This window comes from Schistocerca cancellata, chromosome 2 (assembly GCF_023864275.1).
Source record: "Schistocerca cancellata isolate TAMUIC-IGC-003103 chromosome 2, iqSchCanc2.1, whole genome shotgun sequence".
NCBI lineage: Eukaryota > Metazoa > Arthropoda > Insecta > Orthoptera > Acrididae > Schistocerca > Schistocerca cancellata.
This window is the reverse complement of record NC_064627.1, coordinates 133,243,828-133,258,813: the sequence shown is the minus strand read 5'-3', so window position 1 is coordinate 133,258,813 and position 14,986 is coordinate 133,243,828. Positions and strand designations below refer to the sequence as shown.

Sequence of the window (14,986 nt, the reverse complement as noted above, 5' to 3'; positions counted from 1 at the left end):
TAGATGTTTAATTCATCACAAATGTGTTCCGTTGGATTCAGGTTGGGAATCTGGACACAACAGTCCGTTCCAGCAATGTTATTGTCCACAAATCATTGCCTCACAGATACTGTTTTATGACAGGATGTATCGTCATTGATAGATTCAACGTCTCCCAGCGGTAACTCCACGCAGTATTTGACCCTATAACACGTGATGTCCTTCCGCATTTAGCGTTTTCTCAGGCGCGATAAGGGGACCAGAACCTGGACATGAAAAACAGCCCCGTAACGTAACACCACCTTCTACGCACTTCACTGTTAACTGCACAGATGATGGCAGGTAACGTTCCACAGTCATTCGCCAAACCCAGACACTTCCATTGCATTGCTACAAGGAGTATCGTGATTCATCGCTAGAAATCACTTTTTTTCCAGTCATCCACTGCTCTTTATACCACCTCCAGAGTCACCTTGCGTTTACTACAGGAATGGTTGGCTATAAGGAACTGCTTGACCGTTCTGCACGATCCTTCTTAGCTTCCTACGCACAGTCATTGTGCTACCTTCTCCTGGTTGCACTTTGGAACTCACGAGTTATTTTTTTCCCTGTTTTCATGCGGATTTTTACAGCTAACCTCCAAAATACTCGACGGTACCTGTTCCCAAGTACATCACGTTTAGTTCGTCTTGGTTTAGCTCTGGTCGTTGATACGCGTTTCAACTAAGCAGCCAGATCACCAATAGGCGTCTTGGGTAGCATTAGAAGAGTTGAAATGTCCCTTATGCAGACTGGTGATTACAAAGTAGATGAGGATAAGAAAGTCTGCTACCTAGACAGCAAAACAACATGACGGAGAACTATTCTGTAAATAAAAAGCACACTAACACTGGCAAAAAGGGAATTTCTGAACTATTCTATAAATAAAAAGCAGACTGGCATTGGCAAAACAGGAATTCCTGGCCAAGAGAAGTGTACTAGAATCAAACTAGGGTCATCAATTGCGGAAGAAATTTCTGAGGACATACGTTTGGAGCACAGCTTTCTATGACAGTGAGACAGGGATTGTGGGAAACTGGAACAGAAGAGAATAGAAAAAACTGAGATGTGTTGCTGCAGAAGAATTTTGAAAATTAGGCGAACTGATAAGGTAAGGATTGAGGAGGTTCTCCGCAGAATCGGCGATGAAAGGAATACTGGTAAAAACTGACAAGACGAAGGAACAGGGTGATAGGAGATCTGTTAAGACATGAGGGAATATCTTCCGTGGTACAAAAGGGGGCTGTAGAGGTTAAGGCTTCAGAGGAAGACGGAGACTGGGATACATCAGCGAATCATTAAGGAAGTAGATTGCAAGTGCTACTCTGAGATGAAATGTTTGGCGCAATAGAGGAACTCTTGACGGGCCGCATCAAACCAGTCAGAAGACTGACGACAGTAAGAAAGAATGAAAAAAATAAAAGCGCACTCCTGATAGATCCATTACCACGTTCCTTCTCAGTAAACAATATTCCCGGCCGCCTTTTATACTAGCGAGATCACCTCTGGTGACATCTAGTGGTCAATTCCACATTATAGAGGGGTGTCTGCTTACGTCTTTTCAGATAGTCTCGATAGGACGGTATCTTTCCTTTTAGCCGATAATCTCTCGAGACCCTGTTATTGCCGGGTCGCGGAAACACAATCTCCAGAATGCGATGTTCACTCTGCAACCAAGTGCGCTCTGACATGTAACTTCCTGGCAGTTAAAACTGTGCGGCTGACCGAGACTCGAACTAGGGATCTTTGCCTTTGCTCTACCAATTGAACTACACAAGCACGACTTATGATCCGTCCTCACAGCTTCAGTTCCAAGGGTACCTCGTCTTCTACCTTCCAAACTTCACAGAAGCTCTTCTGCGAACCTTGCAGAACTAGCACTCCTGGAAGAAAGGACACTGCGGAGCCTGGGGTAGTTTCCAGAATGAGATTTTCACTCAGCAGCGGAGTGTGCGCTGATATGAAACTTCCTGGCAGATTTAAAACTGTGTGCCGGATCGAGACTCGAACTCTGGACCTTTTTCTTTCGCGGGCAAGTGCTCCACCAAAGTTTGAAGGCAAGAGACGAGGAACTGGTGGAATTGAAGCTGTGAGGACGGATCATGAGTCGAGCTTGGGTAGCTCAGTTGTAGAGCAGTTGCCTGCGAAAGGCAAAGGTCCCGAATTCGAGTCTCGGTCTGGTACACAGTTTTAATCTGCCAGGAAGTTTCAAATACAATCTGGTTCTCGAGAGCGAAGAGAGTGTTCGCATTGGAGGAGAGGAGACAGTGAATTGATTCTGTACAGTACAGTCATAAAAACGAGAATGGTGGTATGAAGCGCTAGTATTACCTTAAATGATGACTTAGGTGATATTTTGTATTTGGACGACGTCAAGTGGATCAAGAGTTTGAAGTACCCGAAATGTCACGGACTGACTGAGTTTCACTGAATATAATTTGAGTTTGCACCCAGTTGCATGCCTGAAAAGGCAGGAACGTGAGTGTTGAGCAAGTTTAGGACATTTACTACAAAATTTTGCAACATCGAACTTACAGTAATTAAACTGACACAACTGATAAACTTATGTGTCTGGTAAGGAACGTCCCACATGATAAGACAGGATTACGATTACTACACTGCATATACGTGACCAGGATCTGACAGAAACAATTAGCTTATACCCTGTGGTTATAATTCAAGTGCGATTCCTCACAGAGGTCCAGTGTGTGCTGTAATTACCGTAGCAGCACAACTTCCTAAATATCTTAATGCGTTAATGGGGACCCGATTTTCGCTGTAAAAAAATTAGTTCCAATTTTGGCCACTAGGTGCAAATCTGGCGCTGTACGGCATCTATCGTCAACCTCTGCAGTGCTCACATTGAACACACGTGTATGCATCAGTTGATGATAAAGTGAATGCCATGCCTTTCTCCCTTCTTTGACCTATTCCGTCCATGTCCTGTTCCTAATCCATTACAAATGGAAACATTTATATACGTCTGTCTTGCATTGAGAGGGCAATTTTTGCGACTAGTGGCCAAAATTGGAATTAACTTTTTTTTCAGCGAAAATCGGTTCCACACTAAAATATTACAATATTTACCAAGTTTCGTTGCCATATGATAATTACAGTCCATACTGGACCTCTATGAGTAGCTGCACTTTAATTATAACCACCCAGTACAAGTTAACAGTTCCCATCACTTTAATTACAGGGTTATTACAAATGATTGAAGCGATTTCACAGCTCTACAATAACTTTATTGTTTGAGATATTTTCACAATGCTTAGCACATACATACAAAAACTCAAAAAGTTTTTTTAGGCATTCACAAATGTTCGATATGTGCCCCTTTAGTGATTCGGCAGACATCAAGCCGATAATCAAGTTCCTCCCACACTCGGCGCAGCATGTCCCCATCAAGGAGTTCGAAAGCATCGTTGATGCGAGCTCGCAGTTCAGGCACGTTTCTTGGTAGAAGAGGTTTAAACACTGAATCTTTCACATAACCCCACAGAAAGAAATCGCACGGGGTTAAGTCGGGAGAGCGTGGAGGCCATGACAGGAATTGCTGATCGTGATCTCCACCACGACTGATCCATCGGTTTTCCAATCTCCTGTTTAAGAAATGCCGAACTGGCATTCTGCTTTAGCCTTTTCCGTAAGATTTTCCAAACCGTCGGCTGTGGTACGTTTAGCTCCCTGCTTGCTTTATTCGTCGACTTCCGCGGGCTACGCGTGAAACTTGCCAGCATGCGCTCAACCGTTTCTTCGCTCACTACAGGCCGACCCGTTGATTTCCCCTTACAGAGGCATCCAGAAGCTTTAAACTGCGCATACCATCGCCGAATGGAGTTAGCAGTTGGTGGATCTTTGTTGAACTTTGTTCTGAAGTGTCGTTGCACTGTTATCGCTGACTGATGTGAATGCATTTCAAGCACGACATACGCTTTCTCGGCTCCTGTCACCATTTTGTCTCACTGTGCTCTCGAGTGCTCTGGCGGCAGAAATCTGAAGCGCGGCTTCAGCCGAACATAAATTTATGAGTTTTTCTACGTATCTGTAGTGTGTCGTGACGATATGTCAATGAATGGAGCTACAGTGAATTTATGAAATCGCTTCAATCATTTGTAATAGCCCTGTATAACAACGCGGTAGCTACATACGGATACCACACATCGATTATTGAGGAACTTCTCACATTCCAACTGGATGAAAAGATAGTTATGATGTCTTGAACAGTTCCCGAAATATCTGAGGCGAACAGCTTATCAGACTATTTCATTAGTTCCACACAATTAAATACCAACAGTACTATGACAATGTACCTGCGAAGTGTAGCCAACCAACTCTACTGCGTTAATTCCAACAGGCAAGGCCTTCAACAAGGAGAACCCGTACGTGATCCGCGTCAACTACAGCGGGCAGCCGTTCGCTCGCAACGCCGATGAGCTGGTCTCGTACTATACTGAGGACGTGGGCCTCAACGCCTACCTGGACTTCATGCACTACCGCTACCCCTTCTGGGCCAAGATGCCGGAGTATAACCAGGCCAACTACACACGCCGTGGAGACCAGTTCTACTACGGCATCAAGGCCATCGTCGGCAGGTACAACCTGGAGAGGCTGTCGAACCACCTCCCAGACGTGGAGCCCATCGACTACACGAAGCCCATCAACGGAGTCGTCCCCCAGGGTCCCCTCGTGCAGTACCTGAGCACGCTGGAGAAGAGGCTTCGTGAAGCCATCGATGCAGGATTTGTATTTGACGTAAGTCCAAAGACAGAACCCTTATTTGATATGTTGGACTGTACGTTCCAGTGGCGTGTAAAACATTTTCTCTCTTCAGAGCAACTTCACAAGATACTCACTGAATGACCCTCTCAGCATTGAGATCCTTGGAAGAATTGTGGAAGGCAATGCGGACTCCATCAACAAGGACTACTACGGCTCGTTCTACAGAAGCCTCCTGTCTCTCGCTGCCGGTCCAAGCGTAAGTACTGGTTTAATGCCTGTCTGTTTGCTGTGGAATGCCATTCTCCGAGTCAGTGCCTGTTTTCTTAGACTATGTTTTTTTCTCTTCTAGAGCGTCACCCCAGCCTCTTCCTTCAGCAACCCCGCCTTCTACAAGGTTGCTGCGCGAGTTGCCTCTATCCTTGATCAGTTTAAGGAGAGGCTGGGACCATACTCAAGGAACCAGGTAATAACAAAAGATCACATTAATTTATTTTCTCAGTTTATTGTCAATATGAGACAGGAGAAAGCTGTTTGTATTTATTTCACTGGGTTTTGACCCAACGCCAGACTATTTCAGCAACCATATCCTAAAAAACCTATTTTTAAGTTGTATTGCTTTGCATGAAGAAGAAGTACAATACCTCATTTCTAAAGGAATACTTTGCACTTAATGTACTTGGGTCTGATGCCGTCAAAAGGCTCCTAATTTTTCTTATTAGTTACATATCTGTAGGCGATAAAAGATAGAGAAACGTAAAAACAGTAAGTCGGCAGTGAGCCACAAAACTGTTAATCTCGTTTACACAAACACATTTCCAACATTTGATTTTTATTCAAATTCTTTTGCACTAGAATTACAATAAGCTGGTGACTTCGTAATACATTAGTTCATGCCTTTGAATATTGTTCCCGATGCAAATGAATACTGAGGTGGAAAAGGATCAACACACTTCATATAGTTTCTGCAAATATGACCAACTCAACTGAACATTTAAAACGATGGTATTTGGTGATCTCTAAATTTCTGGTGAAACTAGAATATCTTTAGTGAAAAAAGATATATAGCCGATTATACTGGTACTACACTTGTATGTAATGTTACAACTCTATGAACACGTCGCACAGGAAGGTGTAGTAAAGAATTTCTTTGCTGATGCTTAGCGGAAAATTGAGGCAGTAGTTTTGACTGAAATTTTGAGACACGAGAAGTGTGTTCCCTAAGAAATGTAAACCAGGCAATAGAGTGGCATATCGATGTCTTACGACAGTTTTCATTATATGCCATTATTTTAATGTGGCAGGAAATCTTTTTTCTCCTTCACATCGGGTGTCCGTAAGACCATAACATATGGGGAACATATTTTTTTAGAACTTGGATTCAATTTCAGTTATAGCATTATGATTTCAAAATAAATTTCTTATATTCCAGTATACATCTCATTTTATTCATAACGGTTCTACTATTTATAATGCAAATGTAAAAAGAGAAAAAGGAATGTTCATACAGGGTGATTAAAAAGATTATGTCCCATAAGAGAATTAGGGTGAACCAGAACTTCTCGACAAATTTGAAAGGTGGTAGTACCGGTATAGATCACAAGAAGAAGAATGTGTTAGTAAATACTGGCTCTGAAGTGCACAGACTACCTTACGAGTTATAAGCAACATTTCTCATCTACTGAGCAAGTGTTCATGTTTCTTAAGGTATGAACTTAGAGCTGATGTTTACTGGACGTTTTTTCGTGTTTTTTGTCCATACTACCACCTCTGTAATGTTGCCAGTGAAGCTCTGGTTCACCCCATTTATCTTCTTGGACGTGACTTTTAATCACATGGTGTTCCTCTTAGCCTATACATCTTTTTATGCTAAAAGTCAGTGTTTCAGTTTAAGTTAATTTGGTGCGTGGAACAGCACGTCTGAAGAACATCGAAAATATGTGCAGTAAATGTCTCCAGAGAAGCAGATCTTGTAATTCGGTTCACGTGGTGCCTCCCTTTCCAGCTGCTGCTGCCTGGAGTGAAAGTCGAGAGCCTGACCGTCGACAAGCTGGTGACGTACTTCGACGACTACGATTTCGAGCTGAATAACGCTATTCCGGTCGAAAGCGTGGAGGAAGGCGCCAAGCTGAACGTGGTCGCCCGCACGCAGCGGCTGACACACAAGCCGTTCAACTACCACATCAAGGTCACCAGTGACAAGGACATCGACGTGTTCGTGCGCTTCTTCTTCGGCCCCCGCTACGACGTCTACGGCAAGGAGCTGACCGCCAACGAGAAGAGGCACAACATGCTGTACACCGATTCATTCGTCTTCAAACGTAAGTCTACCAAATTTCTTTGTGTTTGTCTGATGTTCGACAGAAGCTGCAATTATGGAAACCAAATCACTTAGCTAAATTACGAAGGTAAATAGTCACGTAATACACGCTGTACGTCCTTGTATATGAGCAAGGCATAACAAATTACGACGAATTTTAGTACATGTAATGATTGATTTATACCATTCGTAATTCTTCTTATACTGGTGTCGCTAACATTTAGCAAAAAAAATTATATTTTGCTACGAAAATAGAAACTTTAACATAAATAACTGCAAGCACATTCATCACGAAAGAAAATTTTTACAACAGAAAGCATATCTACACAAATCTTCTAATAAATTTGATACAGTCAGATAACTGAAACCGGCCTTCATATGACAATAATACTGTGTTTAATGGCTACTATGTTGTAATTAATTAGTGGACAGTTGTGTTTTTCAGTAGATGCTGCTCAGGCAGGGAAGCAATTATTAATGGGATCTTCTATAGGAGAAAACGTGTATCATTAGCTCGTTGTATTTCATTTTAATCTGTTGACAGCTTTAGTTTGTTGAGCTATACATAAGGCAATCTTAGTGCCCAATGCCATTTCCGTTATTCCGTAAAGTAACAGCGCGTTTATTGTTAAGTATTTATGCCTAAAACTAGTATGTAAACAGTTGAACGGCAGTCATATGAACATTACCCTGAGATTACGCCCAAAAAATTCATTCAGGAGTTCTGTAGCTTAAAATGGATTCAGTAGAATCTTAGGTCTTCTGTAGTGCATCAAGTACTTCTAGGGCTTCACAGAAATAACGCTTGGTTACATATGTGTTAGACAATAAGTCTAACATTTATTGTAATTGTCTTATTAAGTAGCTCATGATAGCCTACCCTTGCACTTTCGTGTCCGAAGCAATCTACTTTTGGTCTCAAAAAAGACACGAGTAAACTTCATTTTAGTGAGGTGTACCAAAGATTATTTACTTTTTGTGAAGGTCCATATTGTGCTCCCGTTTGTTTCGTGGATATTTATCTCTGCTGTACTGTTTGTCTCGCTTTCTTCATATTGTTTCATACCAGTAACTAAATTTAAAAGTTTTGCGTGTTGTTGATATCTCAGCGAATGGGCTAATAACATCCTTGCTCGAGTACTTTGTTTTCCTTCAAAGCTTTGACAGGTCGTATCGCCATGGGATAGCAGTGCATAGTTTGATGTAATTACTGATTATAAAGATGGTGCAGACACCTATGTGTAACTCAGTTGAAATAAATTTGTTGGTTTCTTTATGGCGCCATACATCAAGCACAAATTACGTACAGTGCTACTGAATATTCAGTCTGTTGTATAAAACTGTTCTACCAAGTAATTGTTATATAACGCTTTGTTGCGCAATAGATTAATTTTGTTACATTATCACAGCATGATTGGTAAAAGAATCTGCTAGATGCAGTGTCTATTCTTGAACACATTGGTCCCCCTGTGAATGTGTGCCATTATGTGCCTTCGAGGCTTGAGATGAAAGTTCCGAAACTATGACATTAATGTGTTCTCTTTTACCTGTACCACTGCGGCGAACCCTGATTCAGTGCGTCACTTCCATTAAGGTGACTTCACTGCAGACTTCCGTTATGGTAACCGTCAGAGGATGTATATATTCAGTAAGAAGCCGATAATTGCATATGTTTCGAGCTACAAATTATTAATTACTAAGCCCTTTGATACGCTGCAGCAACAGCTAATATCCAGAAGGCTATTGCTCATTGTACCATCTTTGTCAATCACTCTGGCGAAGATTGACATCGATTACGTTGAATAAGAAGCAGCCAGCTGTATTCGTTTCCGACTAATAAATTATTATGAATTACTTCGACATCGGCTGTTAATGTACAGAGCTGTTACTCAATAAATTTTCTCAATAGTGCGCCTCGAAAAGAATGTAACCCTCCCTCCAGGGTTTCCCATTTCAGTTCTTGATGCACGTGCGGAACACTTGCGTGTTGTTCGAATCTGCCAGTAACAAATCTAGAAGCCTCCCTCTGAATTGCTTCGATATCCTTCTTTAATTCCACCTGGTACGGATCGCAAACACTCCAGCAGTACTGAAGAATCGGTTGCATTAGCGTCTTACAAGCGGTCTCCATTACAGATGAACTACGTTTTCCTAGAATTCTCCCAAGTCCACCATTCACCATCCCTACCACAATGCTCACATGGTCGTTACATTTCATATAGCTTTTCCACGTTACGCCCAAATATTTAAACGACTTGACTGTGTCACGCAGGACAGTACTAATGCTATATCCGAACATTACTGGTTAGTTTTTCCTACTCATCCGCATTAACTTATATTCTTCTACATTTGAGGTAGTTGCCAATCATCGCATAAACTAGAAATTGTGTCTAAGCCACCTTGTATCCTCGTACAGCCGTGCGTCACAGCAGCAACAGCAAACAAACGCAATCTGTTGCCCACACTGTCCGCCAGATCCTTTATATATACAGAGAATAACAATTGGGTTCTATAACTTAAGAAGTCTTCGAGAATCACTCACATATCTGTGAACCTATTCCATATGCTAGTACCTTCTTTAACGTCTGTCAATGAAGATCCCTCTCAAACGCTCTCCGGAAATATAGAAATACAGTACTGTATCTGTGGTTGCCTTTCATCCACGTTTCTCAGTCTATCATACGAGAAAGTGGCAAGATGCGATTCGCACCAGCGATGCTTTCTAATACTACGCTGATTCATAGACAAAGGATTCTCGATCTCAAGGAAAGTTATTACGTTCGAACTGAGAATGTGTTCAAGGATCCTGCAGGAAACAGATATTAGTGATAGTGGTCTGTAATTTGGCCTGTCCGTTATTTTTTCCTTCTTGCGCCTTTTTCCTATGGCTTGGAACTACGCGCTTGGCGACAGATTCGCGATAAATGCTAGCTGGGTAGGGGGCCAGTACCACCTGCCTGTCACCCTTTACCACGTGGACACCACGGAAGGATATAAAATAGCAAAAAATGGGTTTCTCACGTGAAAGTCTGTCGCCTATTGTCACCAGGAAATTAAACAAGGTTCAAATGGTTCAAATGGCTCTGAGCACTATGCGACTTAACTTCTGAGGTCATCAGTCGCCTAGAACTTAGAACTAATTAAACCTAACTAACCTAAGGGCATCACACACATCCATGCCCGAGGCAGGATTCGAACCTGCGACCGTAGCGGTCGCTCGGTTCCAGACTGTAGCGCCTAGAACAGCACGGCCACTCCAGCCGGCAATTAAACAAGGGGCACTGAATCCGGGGATAAATTGTGATGTTAATGTACATATTAAAACTAATCATACGTGTGTTAATGAAATTGTGCGCTGACATCTGAGGTGTCTGAGGAGATGGTGACTCTACTTGTGTCCAGGCAACAGAAGTGAGACTTCTCAGAATAATGAAATGGTGCAGTTCATTAGACAAAATTAAGAGTGATAGCATTACGTATGAATGGAACAGTAACAAAATACGAAATAAAATCCACGAAAATAGAGCAAATGGAATGGACTAATTAACGGTATGAGTACTTTAAGACTGCTTCTCAAAATCATGAGAGACGAACTTAAGGGAAGAAAAGGTCAGGGAACTGCAATGGGCAAATGTCTCACGCTTGAAGTATAGAAGAGGAGGATACCATATACAAGTAGATACAATTGACACAGAGTGTTTCTTATTAACGTTTGAAAATCGTGATACGTAATTTAATACAAGACACCTAGGGCTGCAATTGTCGGGAATTACCCCAAAAGGGGATGACACATGTCGCACACGTAACTCGCAGCACGTGCAGCGGTTGGTCCCGCCGATCCTGCTATCGCTGGTAGGGGAGAGTGGTACACATCGCTGCGCCATGGTGCCCTTTTTCCGTAAATGTAAACAGACTCACCGCAGTCTTGTTCTAAACCTACCGCGAGCACTACCGTATCACATCGGATAATGCAAGAACGAGAACAGAGTACCCTAGCGTAACGATGTGTAGCAGTCTCTCCATTGGCGAGGGTAGGATGCACAAGCCCAGCCGCTGCACATACGGCGAGATACGTCATCTGGTGACGTCTCATGTACCATATCGGGGGCAACGAGATATACGCGCCCCGCAACAAACATGTGACACTAGTAGGCTTGTCCGCCACACTTCTGGAACGTTCGGTTTCTTGCAGGACCTACCGGGAATCATTAGATAATCGAAAATTTACCGTCTAAAATTCTTAATTTTTTTAGTGAGCTCTCGAGAACTTTCATGCATTTAAATGCACAGTCAAGAATTATCAAAGTCGTCTGAAACAGTTACTCGTTTCCCGCCGGAGGCGGCTGCTGGCACTCGTAAGACCTACAGTGTCACGTGCTGTGACGTATGCGTGGGCCTCCTTCCATATAGCTCATCTGTTTTTGGGGTGTTTCCCGACATTTGCGGCCTCCTGTGCCTGTGTTAAATTACTTGTCTCAGCACCATCTACATCTCTTCTGGTGCTTTTATATGGTAATGAGTATTACCCTGTACAGTGTTAACATCTCAAAATAATTTTCCGCCTTAAATCTTAAATTACAGGTCTCTTTCACATACGAGGCGTATTAGGAAAGTAAGGTCCGAGTACGAGCGAAATGGAGCCCACTGTGAAACTCCGATTGTGAAAAGTTACATCGGAGGTGTTTGTTGGGTAGTGTCTGTAGTGTGCGTTGACGATCGCTTCAAGTCGCTATTTTCAGTTCAGAGCGCAAAGTGATCACGTAGAAATGCCTAGAATAACAGTGTTTCCCACCAAGCATGTGGACCAGGTTAGAGATTTCGCCTGAAGCTATGCAACCTACATAACATCAATGTCGTGCGTTTCTTTCTTCAATACAATTTTCAGCCGCATTCTGCAGGGGAAATGAAGACGCTTGTGCAGCGTTTTCGATGGGAAGTGTTTGATCACCCGCAATACAGCCCTTAATTGGCACCCTCCGTTGCTCATCTCTGCTCACATGAACTGCTCGCTACGAAGACGACATTTTGGCACAAACAACGAAAGACAGACCTGCATAGAGAGTTGGCGCGAAGCACAGGCGGCTGTTTTCTGTGACGAGGGCACTGGAAAGTTTGTACAGCGCCACGACAAATATCTAAGTCGGAGCGGCGATTATTTAGAGAGGTAGCGGCTAACTGTTTCGAATAGAAAATTTTTGATTTTCACAGTAGTTTCCATTTCACGACCGATCGGACCTTACTTTCCGAACAGCCCTCCTACATAAGAGAAATTGTGATATAAATTCAATGTACGCTAGTAACCCATTCAGATTCCTTTCCTGGTCGTAATTTATTTCGTTATTAAATGGCTGTATGTTTGTCTGTGGCTCATTATGTCTGTTCATCCTTTCGTGTTTAATCACAACTGCCGAAGATACATTCTCCAAAGTACTTGAAAATAAATTTAGGTTTCCATTAATTGTACTCTGTTTCAGTGAAAAAGGGCGAGAACGAGCTGGTGCGGAACTCGAGGCAGTTCAACTACTACGGCCAACTGCCTCTGACCTACAGCAAGCTGTACCAGCGCACTGCGGAGGCCATCACGTCAGGCTCGGAGGTCTATGTGGACGACTTCGTGAAGAAGTTCGGCGACCCCGAGGGTCTGATACTGCCCCGCGGAACACGCAGCGGCCTGCCGCTCAGCAGCTACGTCATCATCACCCCGTTCACGCACAAGACCATCAGCAGGATCAACCCCTACACGGACGACATCGGCGCCAAGATCTCCTTCTTCCCCTTCGACAGGCCCATCAACGAGCTCGAGTTCGACGTGCCCAACTCGTACTTTGGAGAAGCTGTGGTGGTGCACAGGAACGGTGATGAGATCAACAGAGTATGAAGGAGCCCTTCTCCTAATACCTGCAGCATTTGATGAGAGACGGAGTGAGACTTTCAATAAAGCTTGACTTTGCACAAAAGGAACATGAACTGTTATTTATTTTTATTTTTCTCGTGGCAGAACAAAACCTATCTGCTGAGTACGATGCGATAGGTTATATTCCAGTTCTATATCCAAAACTACAGGCACTTCATTGCGGACGGTCTCGACCGGACGAAGTCTTGCAGCACTGCAGAATATTTACGCCCGGGTCATTCTTGGACAAATCGACCCACTGTCTGCTTACGAGCTCCACAGTCACGGTCTGGAGTGCTACGGGACCGCCATGTACGCATCATGGCGTCGATTCTGTCTCAGTGCTATCGAGAATACTACGTTACTCCTTCTTTTCTCGGTAATTCTTTCTCAGTCGATTCATAACAATGAATTAACTGATTCAGTCTTGTTAATTTAGTCTAATGTTGATTTACGAGTTCCTTGAGAAATAATTCCTTGCTACTGACTATCAAATCTTTAACGCACAACAAGCAACTACTGATCACAAAATGTACTGTTTATTGTTGGAGTTGTCCTGGTGTCAAAATTGTTAAACTACGCTTTGATTCAAGAAAAGTCCCGTATGCCATAGTCCAATGAATTGCTTCACACTGGAAAGTTCAGGACTACTGGAAGCGCGACGCCGATCATTAAACGGAACATAATCCCGATGTAAGGAAAATTTGTTTTGGATATCCGGAGACAAACACTTCCGTGCTTCTGCACGTAAGGAGGGCTAGCGACCAACTGTTTCTGTGTCATATACAGTGTCAACTCGAAATCCGCAGGCAAAGTTTCGGAAGCTGTTCCGGAATATTTGCTGAGTATTTTGTTGTAAAGTACTTTGATCTCCTATGGCTACTTACATAGTAATGATCTAATTATGATTTACTTGGTTTGTTGTCCCACTTAACTTTATTTGTCTGAAAATATATGCACAACAGTGAAAAATCTTGTAATATACAATTACCAAGAAGTAAAACTCTGAACACAAAATAATACAACACGTTCACAGCAGTCATACACAATCATTTCATCGTGTTCAATCTGTTATGTCAGGGCACTGTACAGTACGTAAATAATACAGAACTGTAGCCTTCAGGTTCTGTTGAAAAATTTGACTACAATGATCGCGACAAAGTCTACAGCAACGCGCGATTTACACGGTCAAGAATCCCAATTGTTAAAATAATAACAATCGCGGGTGCATCCATGCAATCGACAGGATTCATATGATAATCGACGGGAGTCTCGGTAACTAGGCACTCCAAGTGTCCTCAGAAGAAGAAATCCATTGGTGTCACGTTTCTTGATCAGCCTGCCCCGGAACAACAAGCTCGTCTATTGTCCAAATTGTACATCAGTATGGTTCACAACGACACGCGTAAAATGTGACAGCACCCATTGATGTCGAAACAACACAAGCTGACAAGTTACCAGCAGCAGATCTTGTAAGACCTGTGGGATGTCATGTAGTAGAAACGTTTTATACGTTGCTCCATTCAGTTGATTGGGTTGCCCCATCCACAGTGAACTTGTGTTGATACGATCGACACACAAGTGTGCGACAATTGCGTCATTCCAGACAGTTATTCCCACTGCTGAACATGTCCGTTTTCATAAGCATGGACACATCTGTAAAAAATAAATAAATAAGTAAAAAAATAAAAAAACTGAAAGCAGCAGATTTGTGGGTTTCTGCACTTAGTTGTGAGATCCAATTTGCATATGTTATTTCCTATACATTTTTATTCTCTATGACATATTGTAAAAATCAGCTCTTACTTTCACTCTGCAGCTGTTTCTGGTCAAGACTTTTGGCCTGACAGAGAGAGATAAACGTCAGTTTTTGACTTCATCTATTCACGCTTACACTATGTGTTCAGAAGTAACCGGACACCTGGCTGAAAATGATTTACAATTTCGTAGCGCTCTCCATCGGTGATGCTTGAATTCAATATGTTGTTGGCCCACCCTTAGCCTTGATGACAGCTACGACTCCCGCAGGCATACGT

The 14,986-nt window shown here is 42.8% G+C and overlaps 1 protein-coding gene across 1 annotated transcript in view; it reads left to right on the top strand.

Annotated features, from left to right (window-relative positions):
• LOC126161402 (allergen Cr-PI-like) overlaps positions 1–13,018 on the top strand; it is a 29,891-nt gene extending 16,873 nt beyond the window's left edge. The window contains exons 5-9 of the mRNA XM_049917180.1: positions 4,376–4,773; positions 4,853–4,996; positions 5,090–5,203; positions 6,743–7,058; positions 12,532–13,018. Coding sequence (XP_049773137.1) covers positions 4,376–4,773; positions 4,853–4,996; positions 5,090–5,203; positions 6,743–7,058; positions 12,532–12,935 — 1,376 coding nt within the window. The 3' untranslated portion in view covers positions 12,936–13,018. The remainder of the gene's footprint in view (positions 1–4,375; positions 4,774–4,852; positions 4,997–5,089; positions 5,204–6,742; positions 7,059–12,531) is intronic.
• Positions 13,019–14,986: the final 1,968 nt, after the last annotated feature.